General features: G+C 37.3%; 3 protein-coding genes across 3 annotated transcripts; 1 reads left to right on the top strand and 2 right to left on the bottom strand.

Annotated features, from left to right (window-relative positions):
* Nucleotides 1-293: 293 nt before the first annotated feature.
* On the top strand, nucleotides 294-1,795 carry LOC107774611 (dehydrogenase/reductase SDR family member FEY-like). The gene has a single exon (XM_016594201.2). It carries the CDS (start codon nucleotides 320-322, stop codon nucleotides 1,442-1,444), a length of 1,125 nt encoding a protein of 374 aa, XP_016449687.1. The 5' UTR covers nucleotides 294-319; the 3' UTR covers nucleotides 1,445-1,795.
* A 6,965-nt stretch (nucleotides 1,796-8,760) lies between these two features.
* On the bottom strand, nucleotides 8,761-11,156 carry LOC107774609 (small ribosomal subunit protein eS12-like). The gene is made up of 5 exons (XM_016594197.2): nucleotides 11,066-11,156; nucleotides 10,046-10,091; nucleotides 9,312-9,603; nucleotides 9,092-9,157; nucleotides 8,761-8,999 (listed from the first exon to the last, which is right to left on the bottom strand). Exons 2-5 carry the CDS (start codon nucleotides 10,051-10,053, stop codon nucleotides 8,940-8,942), a joined length of 426 nt encoding a protein of 141 aa, XP_016449683.1. The 5' UTR covers nucleotides 10,054-10,091; nucleotides 11,066-11,156; the 3' UTR covers nucleotides 8,761-8,939.
* Nucleotides 11,157-13,733: 2,577 nt separating this feature from the next.
* On the bottom strand, nucleotides 13,734-23,071 carry LOC107774607 (factor of DNA methylation 1). Its single transcript, XM_016594196.2, has 8 exons — nucleotides 22,850-23,071; nucleotides 20,659-21,550; nucleotides 20,102-20,283; nucleotides 19,776-19,865; nucleotides 19,296-19,583; nucleotides 18,941-19,159; nucleotides 18,127-18,361; nucleotides 13,734-14,090 (listed from the first exon to the last, which is right to left on the bottom strand). The coding sequence occupies exons 2-7, from the start codon at nucleotides 21,548-21,550 to the stop codon at nucleotides 18,134-18,136; spliced, it is 1,899 nt and encodes a 632-aa protein (XP_016449682.1). The 5' UTR covers nucleotides 22,850-23,071; the 3' UTR covers nucleotides 13,734-14,090; nucleotides 18,127-18,133.
* Nucleotides 23,072-26,173: the final 3,102 nt, after the last annotated feature.

The following is a 26,173-nucleotide window of genomic DNA, read 5'->3' as shown; positions in this document are numbered from 1 at the left end:
TACGTAACAATGGCTAACTAATATGTATTCTTTAATTCGTACCTAAATTTATCTAAGTGTAGTGACTTGTCATTTTCTTTTTCATACTTGACTATGGTCAGTTGACAATTTATTTAAAAAGAGAGAGAGAGAGAGATGTGAGCTTTTTATTGTTTAGCGCATTGAATAAATCTTTTTCTGTTCCGGAATATCGGCCAGTCCTTTGCTTCTCCCAATTGTTTGTTTCAACAATTAATAAGTTGTTATTTCACTTCCCTTATTTTTCCTTTCGATCCAATTTTTATCTATTTCTGAATCTCAAATTCATAATTTCAATAAAATGGGCCCATCTTCTGCTGCTTTCACATTAATGAGGAAAGAAAAAACAGGATTGGGATGGATAGAATGGATACAAGGATGGTATCGTTTAACATATGAAACACTATTTCAAAAAATCAATGCTAGGAATTTACATGACCCTTTGCCTTTACCTCCTTTAAATGGCCAAACTTGCATTGTAACAGGAGCTACAAGTGGTATTGGACTTGAAATTGCTAGGCAATTAGCAAATTCAGGTGCACATCTTGTCATGGCTGTAAGAAACACAAATCTTGCACATCAAATCATCCAAAAATGGCAAAGAAATGAACCCGACTCGAGCCCCTTAAGCATCGATGTTTTAGAACTCGATCTCCTTTCTCTTAAATCTGTCGTAAAATTTGCACAAGAATGGAATTCAAGATCAAAACCCCTGCATGGTCTAATCAATAATGCTGGTATTTATTCCATAGGACAACCTCAGAAAATTTCTAAAGACGGGTACGAAACACATCTACAAGTTAACCATCTTGGCCCTGCATTACTTTCTGTATTACTCTTACCTTCACTAAAAAGAGGTGCTCCAAGTAGAATTGTTAATGTGAATTCGCTTCTGCATACAGTTGGTTTTGTTGATTCCCAAGATATGAATTTTATAACCAAGAAGAATAAGTTCTTGAGTCGAAAGGCTTATTCAAATAGTAAGTTGGCACAAATTATGTTTAGCAGTATGTTTCAGAAATACATACCAACTGATGCTGGAATTTATACGTTATGCGTAGAGCCAGGAGCTGTACGGACAAATGTAACGAGGGATCTTCCGAGGATTTTGAATATTCTCTATCAGAAAATGTTTTTTTTCATGTTTGATGCTCAACAAGGTTCAAGAAGTGCACTTTTTGCTGCTACTGATGTTGATATCTTAAAATATTGTGATAAGTTGAAGGCAGAAGAGTGGCCTGTTTGTGCCTTCATTGGTTGCCATTGTAAACCTACGAATCCTAGTAAAGAAGCACATAATGTGGAGACTTGTTATCAAGTATGGGAGAAGACATTGGAAATGGTTGGTCTTTCTACAGATGTTGTTGACATGATTTTTCAAGGAAAAGAAATTCATTGCCGCTATGGGACTGACAAAGATCAGTAAGCATGTTGCTCCCTACTTACACAAAAAGATTTTTTTTAATCCTATTTGCACAGTATAATTTTCCGACGAGGAGGATTCAATTGTACTCCTCCTTATTACATGTAGCGCTGCCCAGAGGCGTATTCACCATCCAGTGTAGAAGCTATGGGTTCAACTGAACTCATAGTTTTTGCTCGTATCTTGTATTTTTACCCACAAAATCATTAAATATGTACAAATAATAAATTTTGAACCCATTAAATTAAATGAGATGTGGTAGAATTGTGAATCTATACCTATAAAATTTAAATCCTGAATTTGTCTTTGACTTTGCCGCCCTGAAGAGAGAAGATCTGTAGTGATAATTTTGTCTATATTTTAGCCATACATATTTCAATTCTTTGAAATTAACCATATAAAGGTAATTTCTTATCTGATCACATGTAGCTATATAAACATGTGCTGTTTGTTATACACCACAAAATAGGGTACTAACATTGAAAAAGGTAAAAACATTTCCACTAAATTGAATAGCAAAACAGAGTACGCAAGGATATTCGTGTGTGTATTTGGTTATTGGTGCACAAAGAGACAAAAGCCATAGCCAACTTTCAGAGGCAGAAGAAGCTTATATTCAATGAGTTTAACTGAACCTAACACTTTCGACAAGGGACATAGATATACATATATTTTGCAGGGGCACAAAAGGGCAACGCCAAAGCCAAGTACATTCTTGTGTGCATTCGGTATGTCATCGGAGGCTTTCTAGCCATGCCCCATGACCCCTTGGACGTGCCCTATGGCGTCCTGGCAAGCCTCCAAATGCTTAGAGCCATGGACGGCCTGATGGTTTTGGCCACGCCAAGTGACAAGCGCGTCTGCGCCTATGTCGCCCCACGGATAGTCCTCTCCAGTGCCCAGTCGCAGACAGATGCCAACAGCGCCTCGCGCAGACTCTGATGCTAAAGTCAAGGTTGCTGCCAATGGACCTGCTTCTACCTTCTAAGTCATTTTAATTGTAAATATAGAGTAGTTTTACTTCCTGTATTTCCATTATGTCTCTCTAGCTTAGTTAGGTCAAGTCCTGTAACTTTGATTTTATTTTTTTAAGCATTATTAGGGGGATCAAGCAATAAAACTTTCAAACAAGCAAACAATTCTCTGTACTAGTGTCTCTCCCCCTCGACACCGTGTTGCCTTTCTGTAATAGCTTTCATTAATGCAATCAAGCTTTCTTTCATTATCAATTCTCTTATATGTTCTCTCAATTTCTCTTGACATTGGTTTTTCCGTACAGCACTGACAGTCTCCTCTAACGTACGGAAGGGACCCCAGTTGGCAGATAGTAACTGCACAGACATCAGTTGCTTAGCTTTACGTCGCCCTTCCAAGGAATCTCAGGAAGGTGCCGCGTAATAGTTGGTATCAGAGCCTAGTCTCGACATCGGATGAGGGTAACACATTGTCATTACCACCATTTCTGACCATGGTGAATCATGTGGACCGCACTGCATCCCTTGAAGAGATGGTTAACGTATTACAACCCATCATGAATACGGTGGCTGATCTAAAAATCAACCAAGTGCAAAGGTTGGACGATTTGGACCGCAGGATGCGGCAGGCCGAAGATGATATTGCAAACATTAGTCACGACTCTGAAGGAGAACGACAAACGACAGCCATAGAGGCAACCAAATTTTTCAGTAAATTTGAGGTCCTATAACAGGAGAGGAGCGAGGATTTAGCCTATAGAGCATAAGAGGCAGACAGAGTGACTGCCACGCAGCAAATCATAGACAACTTGGCAGGCCAACTCAATGTTGTCAATGTTGCACTACAAGGCCTACTTCGAGGAGGCAGAAACCATATTTGAGGTGCTGTGAACCTCGCCCCTGTGCCACAAAAGCTGAAGGTTCCTAAGCCAAAACCATACAATGGAGCTCGGAATGCCAAGAAAGTGGAGAACTTCATCTTCGACATCGAACAGTACTTCGATGTCATGGGGGAGTTAGAAGAAGCAAAAAATATAGGAATGGTTGCCATGTATCTTCAGGGTGATGCTAAACTCTGGTGGCAGGTGAAATATGAAGCCATCAGGGCCGGTGAAGATACTCTCGAGACACGGGCAGAACTGAAGGCAGTCATACGCCTACAGTTCTTTCTTAGAAATGTTGAGTACAATGCGCGGAAAAAGCTACGGGAGCTCTGTCAGACCAAGTCAGTGCAAGATTACGTGCGGGAATTCTCTGTGCTCATGCTGAACATACGGGATATGAGGGACAAAGACAAACTCTTCACATTCCTCGAAGGTTTGAAACTTTATGCCCGTATAGAGCTGCAAAGACAAAGGGTAGACACTTTACCCAAGGTGATCCAAGTAGCGGAATGCCTTGGGGACTATAAAGTGAAAGCTCGGATAGGCCTCAACCGCATGTCCAAGGAGGATATAAAGGGGGCAAACCTAACAATGGTGGCCCTAGAAGAAGTGGAGGAGATCGGAGTGCAACCAAATCTAAGACTCCTTCCTCAGGCAGCAATAGTGTTGCGTCTCACAACATCGATCGGGGGAGGAAGCCCCCTTCAGGATGTCATCATTGCGGCGGGCCATATTGGAACAATGAATGCCCAGAGGCACAAATGAACCCCCATCAAATATTTGATGATGGGATGGATGACGACACAGATGATGCTGACCAGACAAAACCAATATGTGCCTTCAACACACTTGTATGTTCTTTTTCTAAGGCCTTAGCAGGAACCAATGCCGGTATTTGTAAGAAGAAGGACCCATGCCCAACCAGCAAGAAAGGAAAAAAGAAGGCGGATGAGAGGCCTCCTCTTAACCAAGAGAAGACCCTGATGTTCGTCGAAATAAAAGTTAATGGCAAGCCCATTCGGACGATGATAGACACAGGTGCTACTTACAACTACTTAGCCTCAACTCAGGTAGAGCGCCTTGGTCTAGTTGTGGGAAAGACCAGAGGTCGTGTCAAGGCTATCAACTCACCGCCTTAGCTAGTGGGTGGAATAGCCAAAGGGGTGCCGGTGAATCTTGGTCCTTATGAAGGAAAATTTAACTTGCGTATGGTTATCATAGATGACTTGGAGTTGATAGTTGGATTGGAATTCATGAGACAAACCAACACCATTCCTATACCATATGCAGACATGCTACTGATGATTGGAGCAGACGGGGCCAAGCCTTGCACAACCATAAAGATGGCTGCAGAGAACATATCGGCCTTGCAGTTGAAGAAGGGAGTCAAAAGACATGAACCTACGTTCCTGGATACCCTCTGTATTAAAGATATTGAATGCTCTTTGGGTATCATTCTTGCACTCATGAAGGAGCTGCTAAAGTAGTTTGAAGACGTCATGCCAGAGGACATGCCAAAGCGACTCCCGCCTAGGCACACCGTGGACCATGAGATGAGTTGGTGCCGGGTGCGAAGCCACCTGTCCGGGCGTATTACAGAATGTCACAACCCGAACTCACCGAGCTTCGGAGATAGTTGACGAAAATGTTGTACACGGGGATCATTGCACCCTCGAAGTCCCCTTATGGGTCCCATGTGTTATTCCAAAAGAAACATGATGCCATCTTACGACTTTGTATGGATTATCGGGCCTTAAACAAAATTACTGTGAAGAACAAGTACCCTATCCCACTAATAGCAGACCTATTTGATAGACTGGGTGGTGTTATAGTGTTCACAAAAATAGACCTGAAGACAAGTTACTAGCAAGTCCGGATTGCTGAGGGAGATGAACATAAGACGACCTGTGTGACAAGATATGGGTCGTACGACTTCCTGGTCATGCCATTCGGCTTGACTAATGCTCCAGCCACATTTTGCACTCTGATGAACCAAGTCTTCTGAGAGTACATTGATGAATCGTAGTGGTGTACTTGGACAACACTGTGGTATATAGCAAAACATTGGAGGAACACCTGGAGAACCTGCGGAATATCCTATCTCAACTGCAGGAGCACGAATTATATGTGAAGCTATCCAAGTGCTCCTTTGCCAAAAGACAGATTGACTTTCTCGGACATGTCATCGAGGAAGAGCGGATCAAGATGGACCAACAGAAGATTCAGGCTATCATAGATTGGCCGCCGCCTAAGGATATCCACTCCTTGAGGGCGCTCCTTGTCCTATGCAATTTTTATCGCTGGTTTGTCAAGAATTGCTCTCTCATTGTAGTGCGGTTTACAAAACTCCTAAAGAAAGCCATGCCTTGGGATTAGGGTCCCAGGCGAGCGGAGGTCTTCAACGCATTGAAAAGGGCTATGTCTAGTAACCTCGTCTTGACCCTCCTTGATTTGACCAAGCTGTTCAAAGTATAAACGGATGCCTCTAACTATTCTCTAGATGGAGTCTTGCTACAAGAGGGGCATCCAGTGGCGTACGAGAGCCGAAAGTTGAAGGATGAAGAATGACACTATGTCGCCCACGAAAAAGAATTATTGCCTATCGTCCATTGCTTACGCCTTTGGAGGCACTCTGTTGGGAACTCTGTTCGTGGTCAAGACAGAAAGCACAGTTGTAGCCATTTCATGACCCAGGCAAAGCTGAATGGCCGACATGCTAGGTGGTAGGAACTCCTAGCGGAATTTCACTTCAATCCCGAGTACTTAAGTGAGAAGACCAGCCAAGTTGCTGATGCGCTTAGTCGAAGGGCTAATCTAGCATTAGTGTGCCTACTCGCCACCCTAAGGGGGAGCGAGGTGGCCACCCCTATAAAATACCAGATACAGGATCTACTCACCAAGGATCCTGTTGCACGGTATCAGGTTGATTTGGTAGGACAAGGCAAGACTTGCTAGTTTTACATGGAAGATGGATTCTGGAAGGTGAAAGGAAACCAATTATATGTTACTAAAGGAGGCGATCTGCGAAGGACTCTTCTGATGGAACGCCATGATACTTTGTGGGTCGTCCACCCAGGTGAAGAACGCACCATGACATTGTAGTGTCGTGCTTATTATTGGCCTCAAATGGCTAATGATGTTGTGCAGTATGTGAAGACTTGCCTAGTATGCCAGAAAGATAAGTCAAACCGCTTGACACAAGCGAGACTTTTGGAGCCATTGCCTGTTCCAAAGAGATCTTGGGAAAGTGTTTCACTGGATTTCATCACCAGATTGCCCAAGGTCGGAGATCTTACATCTATCTTAGTTGTGGTAGATCGATTTTCCAAGTATGTTACATTTATAGCAGCCCCAAAATATATATCAGCATAAGATACAACTCAACTCTTCTTCTCTCATGTTGTCACGTAATGGGGTCTACCTAAAGACATCGTTAGTGATCGCGACTCTCGCTTCACTAGCAACTTTTGGACTCAGCTCTTTAAGTGCCTTAGGTCAAAGTTGAGCCACAGTTCAAGTTTCCATCCACAATCAGATGGCCAGACAGAGCGGTTTAATGGCATGCTGGAGGAATAACTCCGCCATTTTGTTACCGGATCGCAGAAGAATTGGGTGAATCTTTTGGATGTTGCTCAATTGTGTTTCAATTTACAAAAGACCTCTATTACAAACAGAAGCACTTTTGAAATTGTTACCAGACAATAACGGCTACTCCATGCCCCAAAAATGTTGAAATCTCCTCGAACAGCTAGCTTCTCGAAGGAACGGAAGTGAAATTTGGAGATAGTGCAGAGTTATCTTGTCAAAGCTCAAAAGCGGGTGAAAAAGCATGCTGATCAAAATCGCCGCTTTGTTGAATACCAAGTAGGAACAAAGTGATGGTGATATCCCAAAGCGATAATTATTTGTAGGGGTCTATGACACTCGCCTATTGCAAAAGTACATTGGACCATTGTCCATTGAGAAGCGCATTGGGAAAGTTACATACTGGGTGATTACCCCAACTTGTGGAAGACTCATCCAGTCTTCCATGTCAGCCTTCTGAAACCTTTTCGGGAAGACATGGAGGATCCTTTACGGAGCCAACTCACAATACCTAGTATTCGAGGCCCTAATTCAACCGGGAAAAGGTGCGTATAAGCTATTCTCGATGATCGAGTGGTTCATGCTTCAAGAAAAGATCACCAAGAGTTCTTGGTAAAATGGCAGGGTTGTGATACAGAGGAGAATACTTGGGACAAGGGAACAAACCTCAAAGCCTACAAGAGCATGATCGATGATTATCTTGCGAGTAAGGCGTCGAGGACGTCGCCAACTTAGGTAAGGGAGAAAACTATTACATGGCGCTTTCCTGAGATTCCTTAGAAGGGCGACGTAAAGCTAAGCAACCGATGTCCGTGCAGTTACTATCTGCCAACTGCGGTCCCCTCCGTACGTTAGACGAGACTGTTAGTGTCGTATGGAAAAACCAATGTCAAGAGAAATTGAGAGAACAAAAAGGAGAATTGAGAATAAAAGAAAGTTTGATTGTATTAATGAAAGACTACAGAAAGGCAAGACGGTGTCAAAGGGGAGAGACACCAGTACACAGAATTGTTTGTTTGTTTGAAAGTTTGATTGCTTGATCCCCCTAATAATGCTTAAAAAAATAAACCAAAGTTACAGGACTTGACCTAACTAAGCTAGAGAGAATTGGAAATACAGGAAGTAAAATTACTCTATATTTACAATGAAAATGACTTAAATTCCTACAAGGTAGAAGCGTGTCCGTTGGCAGCAAGCAGCCTTAACTTAAGCATAGAGTCTGCACGGAGCGTTGTTGGCATCTGCTTGTGGCTGGGCACTGGCGAGGGCTATCAGTGGGGCGATATAAGCATAGATGCGCTTGTCACTTGGCGCGGCCAAGACCACGGGGCCGTCCATGGCGCTAGGTGTTGAGAGGCTTGTCAGGAGGCCATGGGGCGCGTCTAAGGGGTCATGGCTGGAAAGCCACCCATGACAGGTTGTATGTATACATGAAAACCCACTAAAATTGCAATTGATTCTAAACTTCTAACCCATTATTTAAGAGTACAATGAGTTCAAAATATTAAGTTACTAGTTTTGGAAAAATCTTAAGTAACGGCACTTCCAACTATAATTTAGGCAGCTATAATTCAATAAACACCAGTCTTCGCTTAAGTTAGATGGTTTATGTTTAAGTTACCAATCAATTTAACCACAGACACTATAAAGTCATCAGCATTTTAATTGTGACATTTTACCTATCGTTAGTTCATCAAGTAATTCAGCATTTACTGAAAACTCAAATCATTATCAAAGAACACTACCAGGGTAAAGTCCATTGACTAAGTGTGAAGATTACTTTTGAATTAATAAGCTGCTGATATCACTCCTAATTTCATTCTTGCACACGTCCAAATTACTTCGACAGATTTATAATCGGCTAGGCTCATTCATAGGGTCCAAAAGACATTAAATTCAAGACAAAAACAGAAGCATGAATGCGTACAAGCAATTATCAAAATCTGGTTGTTTAACAATAAAAAATGTTCCGATGGCATCTTCAAAAAAAGCTAAACGCTCTCTAAAGATAAATCCATATGTTTACTACAAAGACTAATTCAATGCTGGTCACACTCAGTGAGACTTCACATATTCCTGAACAATGTGGAGTCCTTCTGTTTCCTCTCCAAAATCCTGGAATAGCAATTTAAATGTGAATTAAACGTTGAGATATTGACAAAAAAAAAAATTACTCTCAATAATATTAGGTGTAGCTCATTCTTTACCTTTACGACAACACAACCGCAACCAACAACCTTCCTTGCTTTGCCTTCTGAATCAATCTTGCACAGCTGCAAAATGAAATATGAAAGTGAGAAAATTAGCCGCAGTATTTAGCTACCAAAACTCAACAAACAGACTTCTGAATTGATTAATTGTTGAAAGAGAAAAGGCAGTAACTGCTTTTCTTTAAACTTTAATCAGAATCAATAGCTTTTTACTTACACCAGCCCATTCGCCGAGTGTCTTGGCACTAGGAACTGTGATCAGGTTAACATTGTGATCAGCACATAGCGCTTTGACCAATTTCACATAGTCTGGTTGGTCGCAGTCCTCTGCCAATACACAAAGTTGGGCAGCATGCTTCTCGATGACCTTTGCACCCTCGTGAAGGCCTTTAGCTAACCCACCATGAGCCCGTGATTTCCTGAGGACAAGTTGCAATGCCGTCATGATATCCATGGGCTCACCAAGAGCGGCAGCGGGAGCTGGGGTCTCAGCAACAACAGCCTCTTCACTGCATTACATTAAATCAAGGAATAAACAAAATGACATGGAAATGAGAAGATAACCATTTAAATCGAGAGCTTCTAAATAATAAGAGAAATGTCATCAAGTAAAGATGGTTAGAAAAGATGAATACAAGACAATCAAAATGATAAAACATGAAAAGATGGAAGGTGGCCTTATTTCCTAAATCAACTCTACAATCCATGACATACAAAGCAACAAAAACCAAAAAGAATGCGGTATCTTTACTAAAAAAGAGAACTAATATGGCTTGTTCATGTTAACCAAATGCAAGTTACCCAATTTTGGAGAGACCAAGAAAATGTAAAATTTCAGTAAACATTAACCAAAATATGGATCATATGAAACATGTCTATTCCAGGTACAAAAATTTTCATGCCAGTGCACATAGTTAATGCTGCTAAATCTATAATACTATTACTACTTACCCAGACATTTTCTCTTCTTGGATCTAATTCAAGATATAGACCAAACCTGTCATAAGCCAGCAAAAATAAATTCAGAAAATGAAATTACGTCAACAAAAAGGCTGAAAAACTAACCACCTTAAAATTAAGCATGAATTAGTTAAACAGGAATAGAATTGTGGGGGCACCAATAGAACTTCTCCCTTCAAAACACATTCTTAGTAATGACATGAATTGCTTAGCATTCATTTCGTTCACAGACTAGTTATGCAGGATTGATCTACAGATATTAATAGTACCAGTATAGTTATTCCATCTTGTATACCATATAACAGAATGTGGAATACTTATTTTTAAGCTATAATTATACTGATTTTAGTTATACCGAAATGAAGATACTAACCAAAAACAGGACAATAATGCCAAATGAGTACCGGGATTATTTTTTTATCTTTCCAACCAAACCAACTCCTAGAGATTGGCGTGTTCACTTTATCATTTACTTCTTATTTGTAAGAGTAGTCTCCACCAGTGGCATAGGCACAATTTTTCATATGCGGCGTCACAATTTGAAGAAATGAACAAATAAATAACTTATTGTAGTTGTAAGCGGTGTCATTTTCTATATTTTTTCTCTATAATTATAATTCTCTTATACATAACTAGTAAAAAAATTCGACGAAGTGGTGTCCCGTGACACCGCATAGGACAAGGTGTATACGCCCCTGCTCTTACCAACAACCGGATACATGCTAACTCCTACCAATACATATATACGGTAACTATACCAAAGTTCAGGCATAAGGCAATCAATTAGATGTTTTTGTCTCTACTTGGATCTAAACCTTGCTCTACAATGATTCATTCTAGCTTCATTGACTACTGTATATGCATACATACACACACACACACACACAGATAGATATGCAAAACAAAAAAATTTAATTGCACATACACAAGAGACTGTATAGAATCATTTTTTTAATAAAAGTAAATAAAGAGATTAATCAGTAAAGATTGAGGTAGAGAGAAATAGAATACCTCCGATGAAGAGAGAGCAGCGTCGGACAGTGAAGGAAAATAGAGATGCTGAGAAGCTTGCGCTCTTATATTCTAGGCTTTAGAAAAAACTAAAACCCTACACAATTTTACTCTATTATACTCGAGTCGTGGTCTCTAAGCCCAAAATCATCTTTCTGGACCACGGCCCATATTGTCTACCCATTTAGCAGCTCACCCCCTATTTCTCTGTAGAAATAAGGTATTGTTACACAAATAGCCTGTCAGATTCAATCTTTACTTTTTCAAGCCGGTATACATATATTATACATTGAATATATATAATTTTGCCAGCTATTATTTTTGAAAATTACTATAGTATATAGTTTTCCCACTTCACTTTGTATACAGTCCAATTCTATGTTGAATGCTTAGTTGGTACCATCAAAGGATGTGGTGCAGTGGATGAGACTGTTCTTCCTTTAATCGGAGATCTCGGGTTCGAGCCCTGGGTATGAAAAAAATTTGGTAGGGAGCGCTTCCCCCCGAATGGGGCCCTACGCGGCGCAAATCCGGATATAATCAGACTCCAATACGGATACCGAACACCGAATGAAAAGAAAAAAAAATGCTTAGTTGGTCAAATTTACATTTAAAATGAGTTTAGTCTATCAAAATTACTAACTTAATCTTTTTTGGGAATTTTACACGACATCGCAATTTAGAAGCATTAAGAACATTTTTGATGCACCTGCAAATAATTAACAAACTTAATACTCTCTTCGTTTCAATTTAGATGAGCTACATTGATTCGGCACGCAGTTTAAGAAGAAAAAAAAGAAACTTTTGAAACTTGTGATCTTAAAAGCTTGAGCGATAAAAGTTTTGTGGGACCATGACATTTGTGTGATTATAAAAGCTTTTCATTAAGGGTAAAATGGGTAAAATAAAAAGTTTAAAATTAAATTATTTCCAATTGTAGAAATATGTCATTCTTTTTTGAATGGACTAATAAGGAAAGTGTTTCATCTAAATTAAAAAAGAGGGAGTAATAATTTTCATTTTGTAGCAATTTAAGCCAAATACTGTCCCCCTTGATTTTAGTTTCCAATTTTGGTAAAAATATCCCTCACAAACTTCCTAATTTTCTCTCTGTCACACCTCCTTTTTACCCGCCCGAAGGCGGATATAGGAGTTTTTCCAATTAAAGTGACATAAATCAAAATGGGATTAATTAATTTATCAGAGTCGCCAGTTGGAATAGTTTAATTGGTGTCTCAAGTTACCCGTTTATTTTTAAAATCCCAAATCGAGGAAATCGACTTTATTTAAAAAGTCTACGAAACCAAATATTCTAGGTAAGGAATTCTGTTAACCCGGGAGAAGGTGTTAGGCATTCCCAGGTTCCGTGGTTCTAGCACGGTCGTTTAAACTATTAATAATCGGCTTATTATCTTATTTATTACATGTTTTAAACCTATTGTGCATTTTTTACTTTAAAACCGCTTTAGGATTTATGGAATTATTTCTTGAAACAAGTTATGGTTGTCGTACACTTGCCATTTTGGGACACACCGCAAACCACGCTACATGAAATGCACCTGCAATTCGCGATATGTTTATTTTATTATTATTCGAAGTTGTTATGATCGGATCACATGACATGCACACCCGAATTTGGTAATTAAAAATCACAACTACATCACGGAAATCGTACACGTAGCTATGATTGAATCATTTAAAGAACGCGCCTAAAGCAACTACGAAGGTTTAAATTAACAACATTTATGAGGGCCATGGAGAGTTTAATTAATGGCGCACCTCAATTTTTACAAGGTTTGAATTAATTTCATGAGGGTCATGGGTTATTTAACGGAAAATGGCACACCTCAATTTTAGAGGGCTTAATTAATTAAGATAACTAATTTGGACTTAAAAATATAACTGAACCCGCTGAGCTCTTAATTATTCTTTGGCAAGAGATTTGGGAGCCGACAGTGGCCCATTTGACCTTCTGGCAAAAGGATCAAGCAATCCTTGCAATTGCGTTAGGCCTGAAATTGGGTCCAAAGAAGTGAACCAAATTCAAAGGACTTGACAGGCCTTTTTTTCTCACCAAGAGCTGGCTCATTTTGAGCCTGTATGAGGCGGGCCCAGTTACTATATTTTTCGGCCGGGCCTATTCACCCTTACTTCTAACCACTACTCGTGCATTTGCAAAAATTAAAGAATTTGAAATCAACTAAACTTTTAAATGATCAAAAATATGCAGCGTAATTTTAATTCAAACATTGCCAACACAGTTTGCAAAAATATATACTTACACTATAGTTGATAAAGAACCTTTGAACAAACCGAATTCTTAGGCTTATGGCCCAGGCCTAATGACCGAAACTCAGGTTCATTTGGGGTAATTTTTATTTATGGGCTTACTCAAAACTTCAGCCTATTTTGAACTTGGGGGTAACCCCTTTACCATTACCACCAGGCTGCTTTGCTTCGGCCTTAGCCACGCCCAAACTAAGAATTTCAATTCCTCCCTTATAGCTTATAAAATAAATCAACAGAAGATGTCTAATTTAAGCCAACGTTATTGACAGAAACTAAACTTCAAATTTTGCCATATACTAATCCATGCCATGATGAATATACACTTAGATGCATTAATTGCAATCCAGTATACAAAATGTAAGTAAAATTTAGGCTGGAATTTACAAGTAGAGCCTGTTTAACCAAGTTCTTTAACATTCCACTTACTACAAAAAAATCTGAATATAATGACAATTTTACAGCAGTAAACAATCTTTTGTATTGCTATTGAACCAAAAATACTACTTTCTTAAGAACTACTCTAAGTAACAGTCCAAACTACAACTACTTGACTGACTGTATTTAGGCTACCACTATTACAAATTTGCATAACTAAAGAGAATTCCTGCCTCTTTTGGACATGGCTTGTCCATTAAAGCTTGGTCTTCCTTCATCATATCCATATCATACAACAGGGTTCCAAAGTTTTAGCTTCTAAACCTGCTGATTTTAGCCAACCAATGGCTAAATCTGCAGGCTGCAGCTCATGGCCAAACAATCAAAAAAAATAGTTTTTTAAGTAAAAGGAATCAGGTGAAAGAGAGAAAGAAAGCATAACTCAAATAAATTACAAACAACATCAAACCTAAATGCTATTATGAAGCAAAGCTATTTATGCAGTTTTAAGATTATTTTCCTACTACTGAAATGCACATAAAAACATAAGAAAAGCTGATGAAGAAAAATGGACACACTTTAACTCCTACTATGAAAACATACAGCCATACACACAAAGTCAGGAAGAGCTTCAAGTTTGCGCAAATAGATTCTTTCATAGTCAGAATAGGGTTACATGCCTAAAGGCAAAATGAACAGAAGAAAAAGGAACCAAATAAAGGCTCCCAAATCCAAAGAGGAAATGACCAGAATCCAGCAGCAACAGCCAACAAAACACAGCAATAAACCCGGACTATGTGAAAACAGCTTTGAAACCAAAAACCAGCTAGAGGAAACCAGGGAAATCTCTACTTCACACCATATTTTAACTTGTAAAGAATCAGAAAATCAGAGGTTTTGGAGTTTTTTCAATGATTTTTGGAATCTGAACTTTTCAAGAATAAAATAGAGCTTTTTGCAGAGAATAAGACTGAATGTCTGTCTTCTTTAGTAAACTTAGAATGAGAAAATGCAGAGAACTTTTAGGTCTTTTTTTGGTTATCAAATCTGATTTTTCTGTATAGAAATGGTACCATATATAGGTACCAAAGATGTCATCTGCTGGAAGAATTATTCCTCAGCCACAAAAAGCATATTCCAACAGAATTGGACAGCTGGTTTTCCTCTATTGGTTTTAGTACTTTGTACTAACCAAATGAGGCCAGCTGCCCTTCTTTTCTAGAACATTCCAGCATAAAAATTATCTGATTTCAACAACTATCTAGCCCTCTATGACCCCCTAAGTTTCTTTTTGTTCATTTGACCCCTCTAAGTATCTATTGATTTGCAGACTAGGGAAAACACAAACAAACATGCCAAGACAAATCAAATGAGCAAAATTAAGCAGTTGGATGAATCCGGATACTAAATGGGAAACTACAATTAACTGATTTCGAGATGAATCCATGATTTAAACAAACAGAACTCGAATTAACTAAAAGAAAATCATGCAATCGAATACTGAAATTCAAAACATGCTTTTAATCAATCAAGAACAAATAAACAGTCATGAATAAAGAAAGAGAGAAAAAATAAAATCTAAAATTAAACCTAAACATGCGGCTAATAAAAACCATTTAAACATGCAGAAGAAAAACAAAGATAAATTTAAACAAACAGAAGAAAGGAAGGAGATTTACCTAAATTTATTTCAAGACTAAGTCAATTTGAGCACTCATCCAAAATCCTTCGAAGTGTAAATGGACTTTGACTACCATTAATCAACTGTTCTTAACAGTCGACTAATAGAGGTTTTAAGTCCACTTGACCAAATCTTGAACAAAAATCAGAAAAGGAAAAAAATTAGGGCTCGATGATTCTGAGATTTAAGATTCGTGGAATTCGGCCGGGATTTTTGGGGAATCAATGGTGAGATAGGGGTGAGGGAAGGTTGAGGCCTGTATTGTATGAATTTGGGGTAATTTGGGGAAGTTAGGGTTTTTTGGGCCGGATTTTCGATCTAAAATTCGAGCAAATCGGCAGGGATTCGAAGAAAAAGAGTTGGTGATATGGATTGAGGAGGTGAAGGGGAGTTCAAGGTGTAAATTTGGGGAGCTTTGGACCACCGGAACTACCGTGAGGCGATTTCCGGTGGGCGGTCTACGGTGGAGCCGGTGAGGGGTAAAGGGGCGGCTAGGGTTTGTTGTGGAGAGAATAGAGATGGAATGAGAGGGGTTCAATTGGGGGGGGGGGTCCAAGGTTCGGACAGTTTTATTATTAAGTGAACTGTGAGTTCCGAGTCGTTGGATGATTCAAATCCAACGGTTGTGATTAGATTAACACAAAACGGGGTCGTTTTGGAACCATGGGAGCTGGACCGGGTATACAAGATTTGGGCTTGGGTTTTGGTAATTTGGGAACGGATCTGGGCCAAATTTAGGTGTAAAATTGACCCAATTTCAAAAGCAAACCCCTTTTTTCCATTCTTTCTTTTATTCCTTTTCTTTTCTTTTCTTTTTCTCTTTTTTTTTTAAATTAAAAACCTAAATTAATCACAAAATTGTGAAGTTAAACTAATTAACTAATTGTAAAAATTATAAAAATAACTTAATTCTAAATTAAAAGAGAAAAATCAGTAAACAAAAAATTAAAAGGCGAAAAATGTAAAAATGAGCTATTTTTTGTAATTTTCAAATTTCTATAAAACAAATAATTAATGATTAATCCTAAAAATGTAAAAACCAATCCTAATTCAACGCATGATATTTTTGGTATTTTTCATGATTTAAATAAAAATTAAACATGCACAGAAATGCAAATAATTAAGAAAATCCTACAAAAATTCCTAAAATGGCAAATAATTAACAGAAAACCTATTTTCTTGGGATTTTATAGGAGTATTTTGTATAATGCAAAAATCACATGCTCACACTCTCCATCCAATTCATCTATCTTTGCGTACAAAGCACTCAATTGATTAATCGATAAAAGAAATTTGAGATCTGAGATTCTGAGGAGTTTTGGAGATTTGTGTTTGAGTTTCGAAGTGAGAAATCTAAGTGATTCTATTAGATATTCTCTACTGGGAAGCCATATTTGAGAAAAAGATATGATTCCACCATTGTCAAGTTGAAGTTTCATCTGATTTCAGTTACACTCAAACGTTTGTGTCGAAAATCAGGCGGGTGTTGCTTGATCTTGTTGGAAATGGCTTGGAGTCGTCGATTTTGAAGTTTGAGTGCATTTAAAACTAATTCGAATTGGTTTTGATATAAGAAAAATTCGAAGTCGAGATTTTGAAGAATACAACTATGTATGTCATGAATTTCAGGCAACTAAGTTATACTGCTTGCATACATACAACAAACATGTGATATATATATATATAGGCTGAATACATATGGAGACACTTAAAGTTGACACAATTTTTTATTTAGACACCTGAACTTAGGGGTGTTCCTAATGAGCACGTATATTACACGAACTTTGTTCCAATTAGACAAGTGACATACATGAGATTTTTCTTTTAAACCTCGAAGTACAATGCACCAAGTCGTCCCAAACTTAAGATGTAAGCTCTTCCAGATGTTCACAAACTTTTGAAACAACAACCAGTCGAAAATGATTTCTAATTTGCAAACCCAAATTTCAGCTTCGAAGCTTCACTAGAGGCGACTGATGTGTTTATACATGTTTTAATCACCAAAACAGTGACTATCCATGTTTTTAAGTTTAAAAGTAATTCAAAAGCAACTTCCCAGCAACAAACAGTGGTTCTTCAGTTAAATTGTTTTTTTAACTTTAGATTTGGAAAGTGAAAGAACCCAGAGCAGAAGGAACCTTGAAGTTTTCAACCGTTACAGCTCCCAAATCAATTTGTAATCTAGAATTAGATTTTGTGAACAATCTGAGAGAAAAGATAAGAATCATATCCTTAAAATCCCTATGTAGATTTTGTTGGAGGTGGCATATATTATGCGAAGATTTTGTTGCTATATTTTGAAAGTGGAATAGCACCGTGTTTTTTTTTTTTTTTTTTTTTTTTTTTGTAATTAGGGGTGGGTCTTATGTAAATTTTTTCAATTTCACACATTTGCTAATCTGAGATTCAGCAATCATCAATTTAGAACGTCCCTAGTCCAATTACACGGAAAATCATCTTACTGGTCAGTGGTACAAATTTTACAACCGCCATGAAGAATATTTAAGTGCTAGCAACAGACTAATTTAATAGCAAGAGACGTCCAATTCCCACCACCTAAACTCTCATAGCATCTGTTGCCGAAGAGTCTCCTACATCATCAGCAACTATGTAATGAACCACTAACAAGATACTGCACTACAATGCATGAAACAGAGCAAGTGAAGGTGTAAGCAGATATTCCATTTGACAGAAATGGAAGAAAATATATGAGCACCTTGTTATCATCTCTTCCTCTTATGTGTCTTTAATTGCTTGAAAATGAAGCTGATTGCTTCCTTTAGTGTAGCCTTCCTTTGTTCCTTGAAATTCCACAGCTCAGGGATCACATATCTGCCACTGGGATTGTATTCCTCAATCTCCTTTAGAGCTTCAGTTACCGCATTGTAAATTTCATCCCCCCATTCCTCCTTGAGCTTTTTTAGAGCTTCATCATTCTCATCAATCACTTTCTGCAGTTAGTTGCAAAATTAATTAGATACTCAAAATGGCAGCCAATATGACAAGAAATATGCTTCTCTCTCTTTCAGATCGTTGTGGAGCAGTTAGGATACCAAATTTAGGGGACAGGTTCACAACTATTCTCTTTTGGCTGGCATCAAATAGGGGTTTGGTTTTCTTTTCTTCTTTTTGCTATTACCTTACGTAACTAAAGATTATGGTCTAATTAAGTTTTGCCACCTTTACCCAAAGATAAAAGACGACTGTCGTTGAGAAGACCATGAAACTAATAGCCAGCAAGAGAAGCCCCTCATTCTTTTTAGTACCCATGAGGATTATATTTGTACATGAGATTGGGTGTATGTTGTAGAGAAACATATTTTTGTGTAGGCTCTCCAACAGTCTAACTATTGATATACTTCTTGTATATGGCATATGGGAATTTCCCCACACTAAAAAAGTTACTTTACCTTCTCAAAAAAATCCTCCTTTAAACGTCAGACCTTTATGTGCAATGCACAGCTCTTAACCTAAAAGGAATAATATTGGCAGCAGTAACATAATAAAACAAATAGGCATAAGGGACAAACCTCAGCCTTGGACTCGTCAACCATGAAAGTTTTAAATGGATGCCAATCAGAGTCTTTTATTTTTTCCTGCCAAAGAGAACACAGTTCTAAAGCCTTGATCTCAGCTTCCTCATTTGGGAACCTTTGCTTGCATGCATTCTGAAATGCTTTTGAATCGATTTCCCCCATTCTTCTTATCCCAATATGGGAGCGCCCGCTGGTCAAGAGCTCATTCAATCCCTAAAAAGATGATGATTAAGCAGCCAAAAGGCAGTGTGCTTTAACAAGAAGAAGCTCCAACACCAAACAAGGTTTTTAACCGCATCTCATAACATAAAAATCTTACTGCCATATTGCCATTAATACTGAATCATACCGTAATTAACGTGCGCCGAGCATCTTGTAGCTCATCATTACTCCTGCGCTCCTTCGCTAGAAGGGTTTGATTCAAGGATTCCAAGTCGTCCATTTCTTCCATTTTCCCAACCAGCTCCTCGTTCATCTCCTTGATTTTATTTTGCACAGCTGCATCGTCGTCACCTCCTAGATGCTTCATAACTTCTAGTTTTCCTTTAAGTTCTGCAATTTCCATTTCCAGCTTCTGCTTGGTATCATTCTCTCTTTCTAGCTCAAGTATCTTTCTCAAAGCTTCCTCCTTCTCTCTCTGCACATGTAAAAGCACTAATGACTAAAACAGTATTGAAATAACTCGAGTGAAGACTATTTGTAAAGAACAGTAGCAGAAACCCCATTGCCAGGTTTTTGCGGGAGCAAATGTGTGTGTGCGCGCGCGAGTGTGCGTGTACACAGACGACGGGAGGGGGGAGAGAGGGAGACGGGGTTATAAATGCAGCACCTTATGTTCTTCAACTAGTCTCAACACATTCTCATCAGCTTTCCTTTGTTCTGCAGAGGCCATTTGAAGTGCTGAGTTTCTTACGTCATTCTGAAAGTCCACAAACGATGTTCAGGATCCTTAAGATGTAAACAAGAAAAGCATTGAATGTATTTTCCAGAACAAATTCTTCTAAAAAAGAATAGGAAGCTTCAGCATATTATTCTACTTCACACAATATACATCCGTAAGTAAGCTGACCACCAAAATCCAGAAGAGTGTAACTACCTACATTATAATAATGTAAAATATCAGACAACTTTGACTGATATTAGAAGTTTGATCACCTTTTGCTTCTCCTCATCCAGCTTTTGCTTTTCTCTTTCAGTTAAGGTCTCACGTTTGTTCAATTCTCTGCTCCAAATATCTAGCTGCTTCTTCTTCCTCTCCAGTTCAACACTTAACATCTCCTGCTCATGTAGGACCTTCTGTACATGCTCCCGTGCAAGGCGTTGCATCTTCCTTGTTTCTGTATTTTAGATACCAGTTATACAGGAGGCACGATAGCAGTTTCTTTAACCACAAAATACAAAAATACTAGTCCTATTTCTTTCTCCAGAAACAGACTTTCTTGAATTCCTGATTTATATCAAACCGATGGCCTAGAGTCCCTTAGAATTCTTTTAAAGCAATCCTGGAGACATTTAAAAGTAATTGACATGTAGAAACAAAGGAAACATGTCAATAGAGAACATGTGTGATGTATAATTTCAAGTCCAAATACTCTCATCATATCAGTGGAAAATGTCAAATTTCCTAACACATAAAAGAAGGAACATAATTATCACATATAATTGCACAGTGAAATGAAAATAGTAAAATGGATGGGTTTATGACTGGGAACCTTCAAAGAAAGAACGATGTAGTATGTCTTTCTCCTCAAGCATCTGCCTAAGAGACAACGTCTTTAAATTGAACTGTATCTGCAGCTCATCCAGATTTTCATTTTCCATATCAATCTCGTTAGCTAGAGTAGCTACAACCTTATTCCTATCCTGGGTTTCTTCCTTGATCAGGTCAGATATAGTCTTTAACTCCCCCTTTCCACGGAGGTATTCTCCTATTGCCCCTTCTGCTCTAAAATCATCTTCCCGAGCAACCCATCCATAAATATTTGAACTGGGGCAACTTTTATGGGCACACCATTCCTTTTTACTGCAGCGCCTAGCTTCAAAGGATTTCTCAAATTCCATTGCATTATTGAAACCAGTCCAATTCCTATCAAAAGTCACAATAGCTTCAGACACCAGCACTTGGTTATCATGGAAAAGCATAATTTCCAAGGGCTTATACAAGGAGAATTTTTTTAACCAATACTCCTTGTTGTCCACAGATTCTCCATCTGCTGTTTCTTTTGACATATTGACAACAACTGCAGTCCAAGGCCAGCAAAATACTTCTGTTTGCTCGGCTTCTGTGCGCTCTGGTGTGACAGCACGTGGGGGTACTGGCTCAGCCTCATTAGCTAGGTCAGATTCCAAGTACATTGCAAGTGCCAAGTGGTTTGCTTTTTGTTTTGCACCTAAACGAGCACCTTTACCTGCACCAGAAGCATGTTGAAGGAGTTCCTTGTACTTGTAATCTTGCTTCTTCCTCCCAGCACAAAAGGGGCATCTGAGAGACCCATTTGGACCCTTCACTTTGTATTTTCCAGTTCTCAGTTCTTGATAAGGTTTCTCTATATAATCATTAATCTCAGAATCACTGAAATCTGATTCCTCATCTGAGCTGCTCATCTGATTGAAACACAAAGCAAGAGTCAATTTTCAGAGAAGAACATAATACAAACAAATAACAAGCAAATCAAGTTAAAAGCCAACAAACAACTTCAGGAAAATATACACCAGAAGATGTCAAAAGCAGCACATGGTGGCAGAGGTTACAAATACACATACATAAATATGGTGCAAAGCACTGACAAGCACAGAAAACTAGAGATAAAGGAGTTACTAACCATCAGGGATGGTGTAGAACAGTGTACATAAGAGTCCATAACTCTCCACCTTCCCCTACTTACATAAGCTTCACCCAAACAATTCCAAACTCATAAAAACATTTCCCAAACACGCTTAGTTACTGGACAGTGCATAAATAAATGATCTACATTTTTGTCTTCTGCCAGGCATAAGTAGCATCTATTGCACAAAGGAATACCTCTGCTTTTCACATTATTTTGAGTAAGAAGCACCCTTAATTATCAAATATGGAATTTCTTTTTAAATGCTTGGGCATCGGGTGACGTTCTTCAAATTCTGCTTTGGACATTCTTCATGCATGGCATAAAAGGGTTTTGTCTAAAGAACCATTTCGAATCTGGAACACTATATTGGCAGTACTTTGGTGGGTGATTTGGAAGGAAAGAAATGCTAGAGTTTTTGAAGAGAAGAAGGAGAATGTTATTAACCTTATACACAAATGTTTATTTTTGCTCAACTTTTGGCATAAATATGGCTTGGGTCGATGTTTTGGAATCTGAAGCCATGATTAATTTTCTTAACTCTCTAAACACTTTGTAAAGTTATCTCCTTTTGGATCTACATTTCTCCAGCATTCCTTATTGCTGGTTTTCACATCAATAAGATATCTCAATTGCTTATAAAAAAAATAATATCGAGATTCACGCTGACTGTGTAAGAATACTGGTTTGAATGTGCATTTCAAGTGAGATACGAGCTTTGACGCACAAATCTACAACTTTGATAAAACATAAGTTTATGTGTAAACACAATTTCATCCATAAACTTTTCCAACTTCAACTTCAAATACTCTTCTTTTTCAACATCAACTCAAATATTGTCTAAACACCTATCTAGTTTTGAGGATTTGTTTTTTAAGATTGAATTATTTATAATTTGGATGAAATAAACCCAGTAATGCCGAATGAAGGAAGGCAAGAAAAGAGAACTGTCACTGTTTCAGAAGAGCAGAAAGCAAGAAACAATTACACAAATTCGTTGCAAAAAAGCAGACGCTGCTAGTAAAAAAGTAACAAAATTGACAGTGAAAACAAGTCCGCTTTTTCTACATTTTCATACCTTGTTACCAAATCGATTGGAAAACCTCCGTCAATGAAATGACTGAGCTTCAGGAACGGAAATGAACTGTCCTTCGCCGGTGACAGTGGTGGTCAACGGAGCTCCGGCAGTATTCTCCCGAGGAGTAAGAGGAAACCCTATAAATTGGACAGTGAATTTGCTGTGTGTGATTTCCGAGGCATGGCATGATATTATTGGAGAATATAACAAAAATGGTCCCTTATGTTTGGGTCGACTCGAAATAGGACCTTAAATATATTCTTAAGTAGTTTTGATCAATAAATTTGCCAAACGTGAACACTTTTGGTTTCCATAAAATATTAAAAAAATCCTTTTGTTTGATAGGACGAGAACTATTAAAAATTGAAGAAACTGCAATAGAAAGAATTACATTAGACGTCAAAGACAGAAAAAAAAATATTGAAATTGCCCCTCAAAAAGTGTACCAAGCTCTAGAAATAAATAAAAAATAATAAGAATTGCAAAGCACTTTCAATGTGAGTTCCCGCTAAATACTTCTCGCCATGTGTGGGAAGGTCCATCCATGGACATGAGGTTGTTTCCACGGCTTGACCCGTGACCTTCTGGAGAAGGTCACATGACATCAACTTTACCAGTTACGCCGAAGCTCTCATTCGATGATTTGATGTGACTAAATCTTAAATAATTATATTTTGTTTACTTAATGAATTTTCTTTAAAAAAATTATTTATTATCAGAAGGTGAAATATATTTTTTATTAATTTGGGAAAAAGTTATTTTCCTTCACAATTATCTCAAATCTTAACTCATATTAGTAATCTAGCCAACACTCAACACATTATCAACCTTTAATATTTAAAAAATATATTTATTAAAACCAAAACCCTTTACTCTAATAGTATATTTGATTGAAAATAATTAACTAAGTAAAAATATTTTTTGAACAAAATCAGCACTTTCTTAATAAACATCCTAACTAGTGGAAATCATTTCATATTTACATAGTATAGATTTTTGCCATATTTAACATTCATCATTTGCAGCTGCTGCTTTTCTTTATGAAACTACCTTGGCTATCTGGGTAGGACTACTCTTAGGGTATGTTTGGAAAGCCACTAGGTAATTGGAATTGGTGTAATTACTAGGGTAGTAATTACACAGTCTAGTAATTAAATAATTGTGTAATTACGACAACCTGTTTATTTGTCATAGTGTAATTACAAGTTTACTGTTTGGTTGCACAAGTGTAATTACGCAGTTAAATTAAATTTAAAATGAAGTAATTATAAAAATTTAAAAGTTAATATAATAAATTGTATACCTATGATTTTTTATAAGTATAAATGATATTATATTTGGTATTTAAGATATATATTTTTTCGTGAATATACATTAATTAGTAATCATATATTTATAACTAATATTGTAAAAATAATTTATATATATATATATATTCCAAATTAATAATATTTAATTTAGATACTTACAAAAACTAAAAATATATGTTTTGTAAGAACATCATGGAGTTCATGTTTGATAAAATAAATTAATATTTATAAATATAATGTCATAACATTATTCAAATATTTGACAATACTAATCTATTAACTCTAACTAAAAAATGAACAACATGCAATGTGAGCCAATACTACTAAAACAAGTAAATTGGAACCATGAAATAACACAATTTCAAAATCCAAAAAAAAAAAAAAAATTAGTTTAACATATGTCAAATTCCAACATAATAATAGTAAGTTCCACTACAATTTAAGATTAGGAAACACAATAAGTTTATAGCCACATTCAACAACGCAGTTCCACTTTAATAGTATCACTTATTATATGGCAAGTTTGTTAATGACTCATTATTTCAAGTATTAGAAGATGTAGTTTCAAAAAATAGAATAATAAAATAAATAATAAATAAAATATAAGCAATTACACGGATTCACAAGAAGTAAATGTAGAGAAATAAAAGATAAATAATGTACAAAGAAAAATATATTTTAAAATTTCAAAAGAAATTAAAAGTAAAAATAAAATTAAAAAGTAAAATAATAGAAATAAAAAGTTATAAAGAAAATAAATTAAAATAAAAACAAAAAAGGCAAGAAACTAAAAAGCAACTTTATAATTACGCAGTGTAATTACTACCAATTTTCACCTTCCCCTTGAGAATTGGAGAGTGTAATTACACATCTCAAATTACACCCAATTCCATGCTGACCAAGTAATTAATTGGCCAAACAAACATGACAAACTGTGTAATTACTTCCATTTACACTCAAATCCAATTCCTAGGTGGCTTTCCAAACATGCTCTTAGTTATTGTTTGAGGTGTTTGTTAGCATGATTGTTAAAGAGTCGTAGAACTAAATTTAACTCAAGTCTCCTAAGTCAATCGGAAAATATTTTAGTGGCCCTCGTGAAATTTATGATATTATAAAGATTATTATGACGTTAGGAAAAAGTTAACGACATCAACAGTTTTTTGTACGCACAGACTGAAACTTATAGTTGAAAACTATCATTCTCTTGAATTGCAAAAATATTTTAAGAATTGCATATCTTTGAGAACTTCGATTCGTCATTCTTTATGCCTACCACTTCTTCTTCTTTTGGGGTCGGAATTCTAAAGAAAGTGTAAATATTACTACTACTTAACTAGAAAATATCCAGGGAGTAATGTTTGGTGATATTACATGGTTCTCCAAAAAACTATGAACCGGAGAAAATGTGAGATTGGGAGAGTTACTGCTACTAGCTACTACACCATTACATGCCGAAGGTGGAGTTTCCCTAATATATCATTATGTAGTAAATCCTGAACAAAAGATGTGGATCTGCAAAAAAAAGGTGATAGAGTTGGATGACATTTGAGTACAACCACGTTTATCAAGCTTATTACCACTCAACCACGTTTATCAAGCTTATTACCACCTCTTCTTGACCCTTGTTTTCGTAATAAGTGGCGAAAACAAAAGAAGATTTGTGATTTTACTAGTACTTTTGCAGCTTATCATTGTTAGTAAACTATATTTGTAAACTAATTCTGGAAAAGATAAAACAACATAAACGAAACACAAATTAATCCGAGCCCACTGAATTCACAGTGTTTCCTTAAGGAATTTAATCCCCTCCTAGTACCCAAGGTTATGAATTATTTCCTCCCAGGATAAAATGAATTACACACTGGTGTAGTGGTACTTCAAACCCCAGTGTTTCACCGAACACAATGTTCGGTAGAAAATCACACTTACTGTTGCTTTGTTTGATGTTAAAAGTATGCAGAAGAAATGAGGAGAACTCAGAAAATCGTATGTAAAATCTGAGAGAATGGAC

Source organism: Nicotiana tabacum, chromosome 20, assembly GCF_000715075.1.
Source record: "Nicotiana tabacum cultivar K326 chromosome 20, ASM71507v2, whole genome shotgun sequence".
Classification (NCBI taxonomy): Eukaryota; Viridiplantae; Streptophyta; class Magnoliopsida; order Solanales; family Solanaceae; genus Nicotiana; species Nicotiana tabacum.
The sequence above is the reverse complement of the archived record's forward strand: the minus strand, read 5'-3'. Positions and strand labels throughout refer to the sequence as shown.

Coding starts and splice junctions, on each gene's coding strand:
- LOC107774611 (XM_016594201.2), top strand. CDS start 320: ATGGGCCCATCTTCTGCTGCTTTCACATTAATGAGGAAAGAAAAAACA.
- LOC107774609 (XM_016594197.2), bottom strand. Junction 9,158..9,311: donor CACTCGGCGAATGGGCTGGT/GTAAGTAAAAAG, acceptor TTCATTTTGCAG/CTGTGCAAGATTGATTCAGA. Junction 9,000..9,091: donor GCGGTTGTGTTGTCGTAAAG/GTAAAGAATGAG, acceptor TTGCTATTCCAG/GATTTTGGAGAGGAAACAGA.
- LOC107774607 (XM_016594196.2), bottom strand. CDS start 21,550: ATGAGCAGCTCAGATGAGGAATCAGATTTCAGTGATTCTGAGATTAAT. Junction 20,284..20,658: donor ACATCGTTCTTTCTTTGAAG/GTTCCCAGTCAT, acceptor TCTAAAATACAG/AAACAAGGAAGATGCAACGC. Junction 19,160..19,295: donor CTCGGCGCACGTTAATTACG/GTATGATTCAGT, acceptor TCATCTTTTTAG/GGATTGAATGAGCTCTTGAC.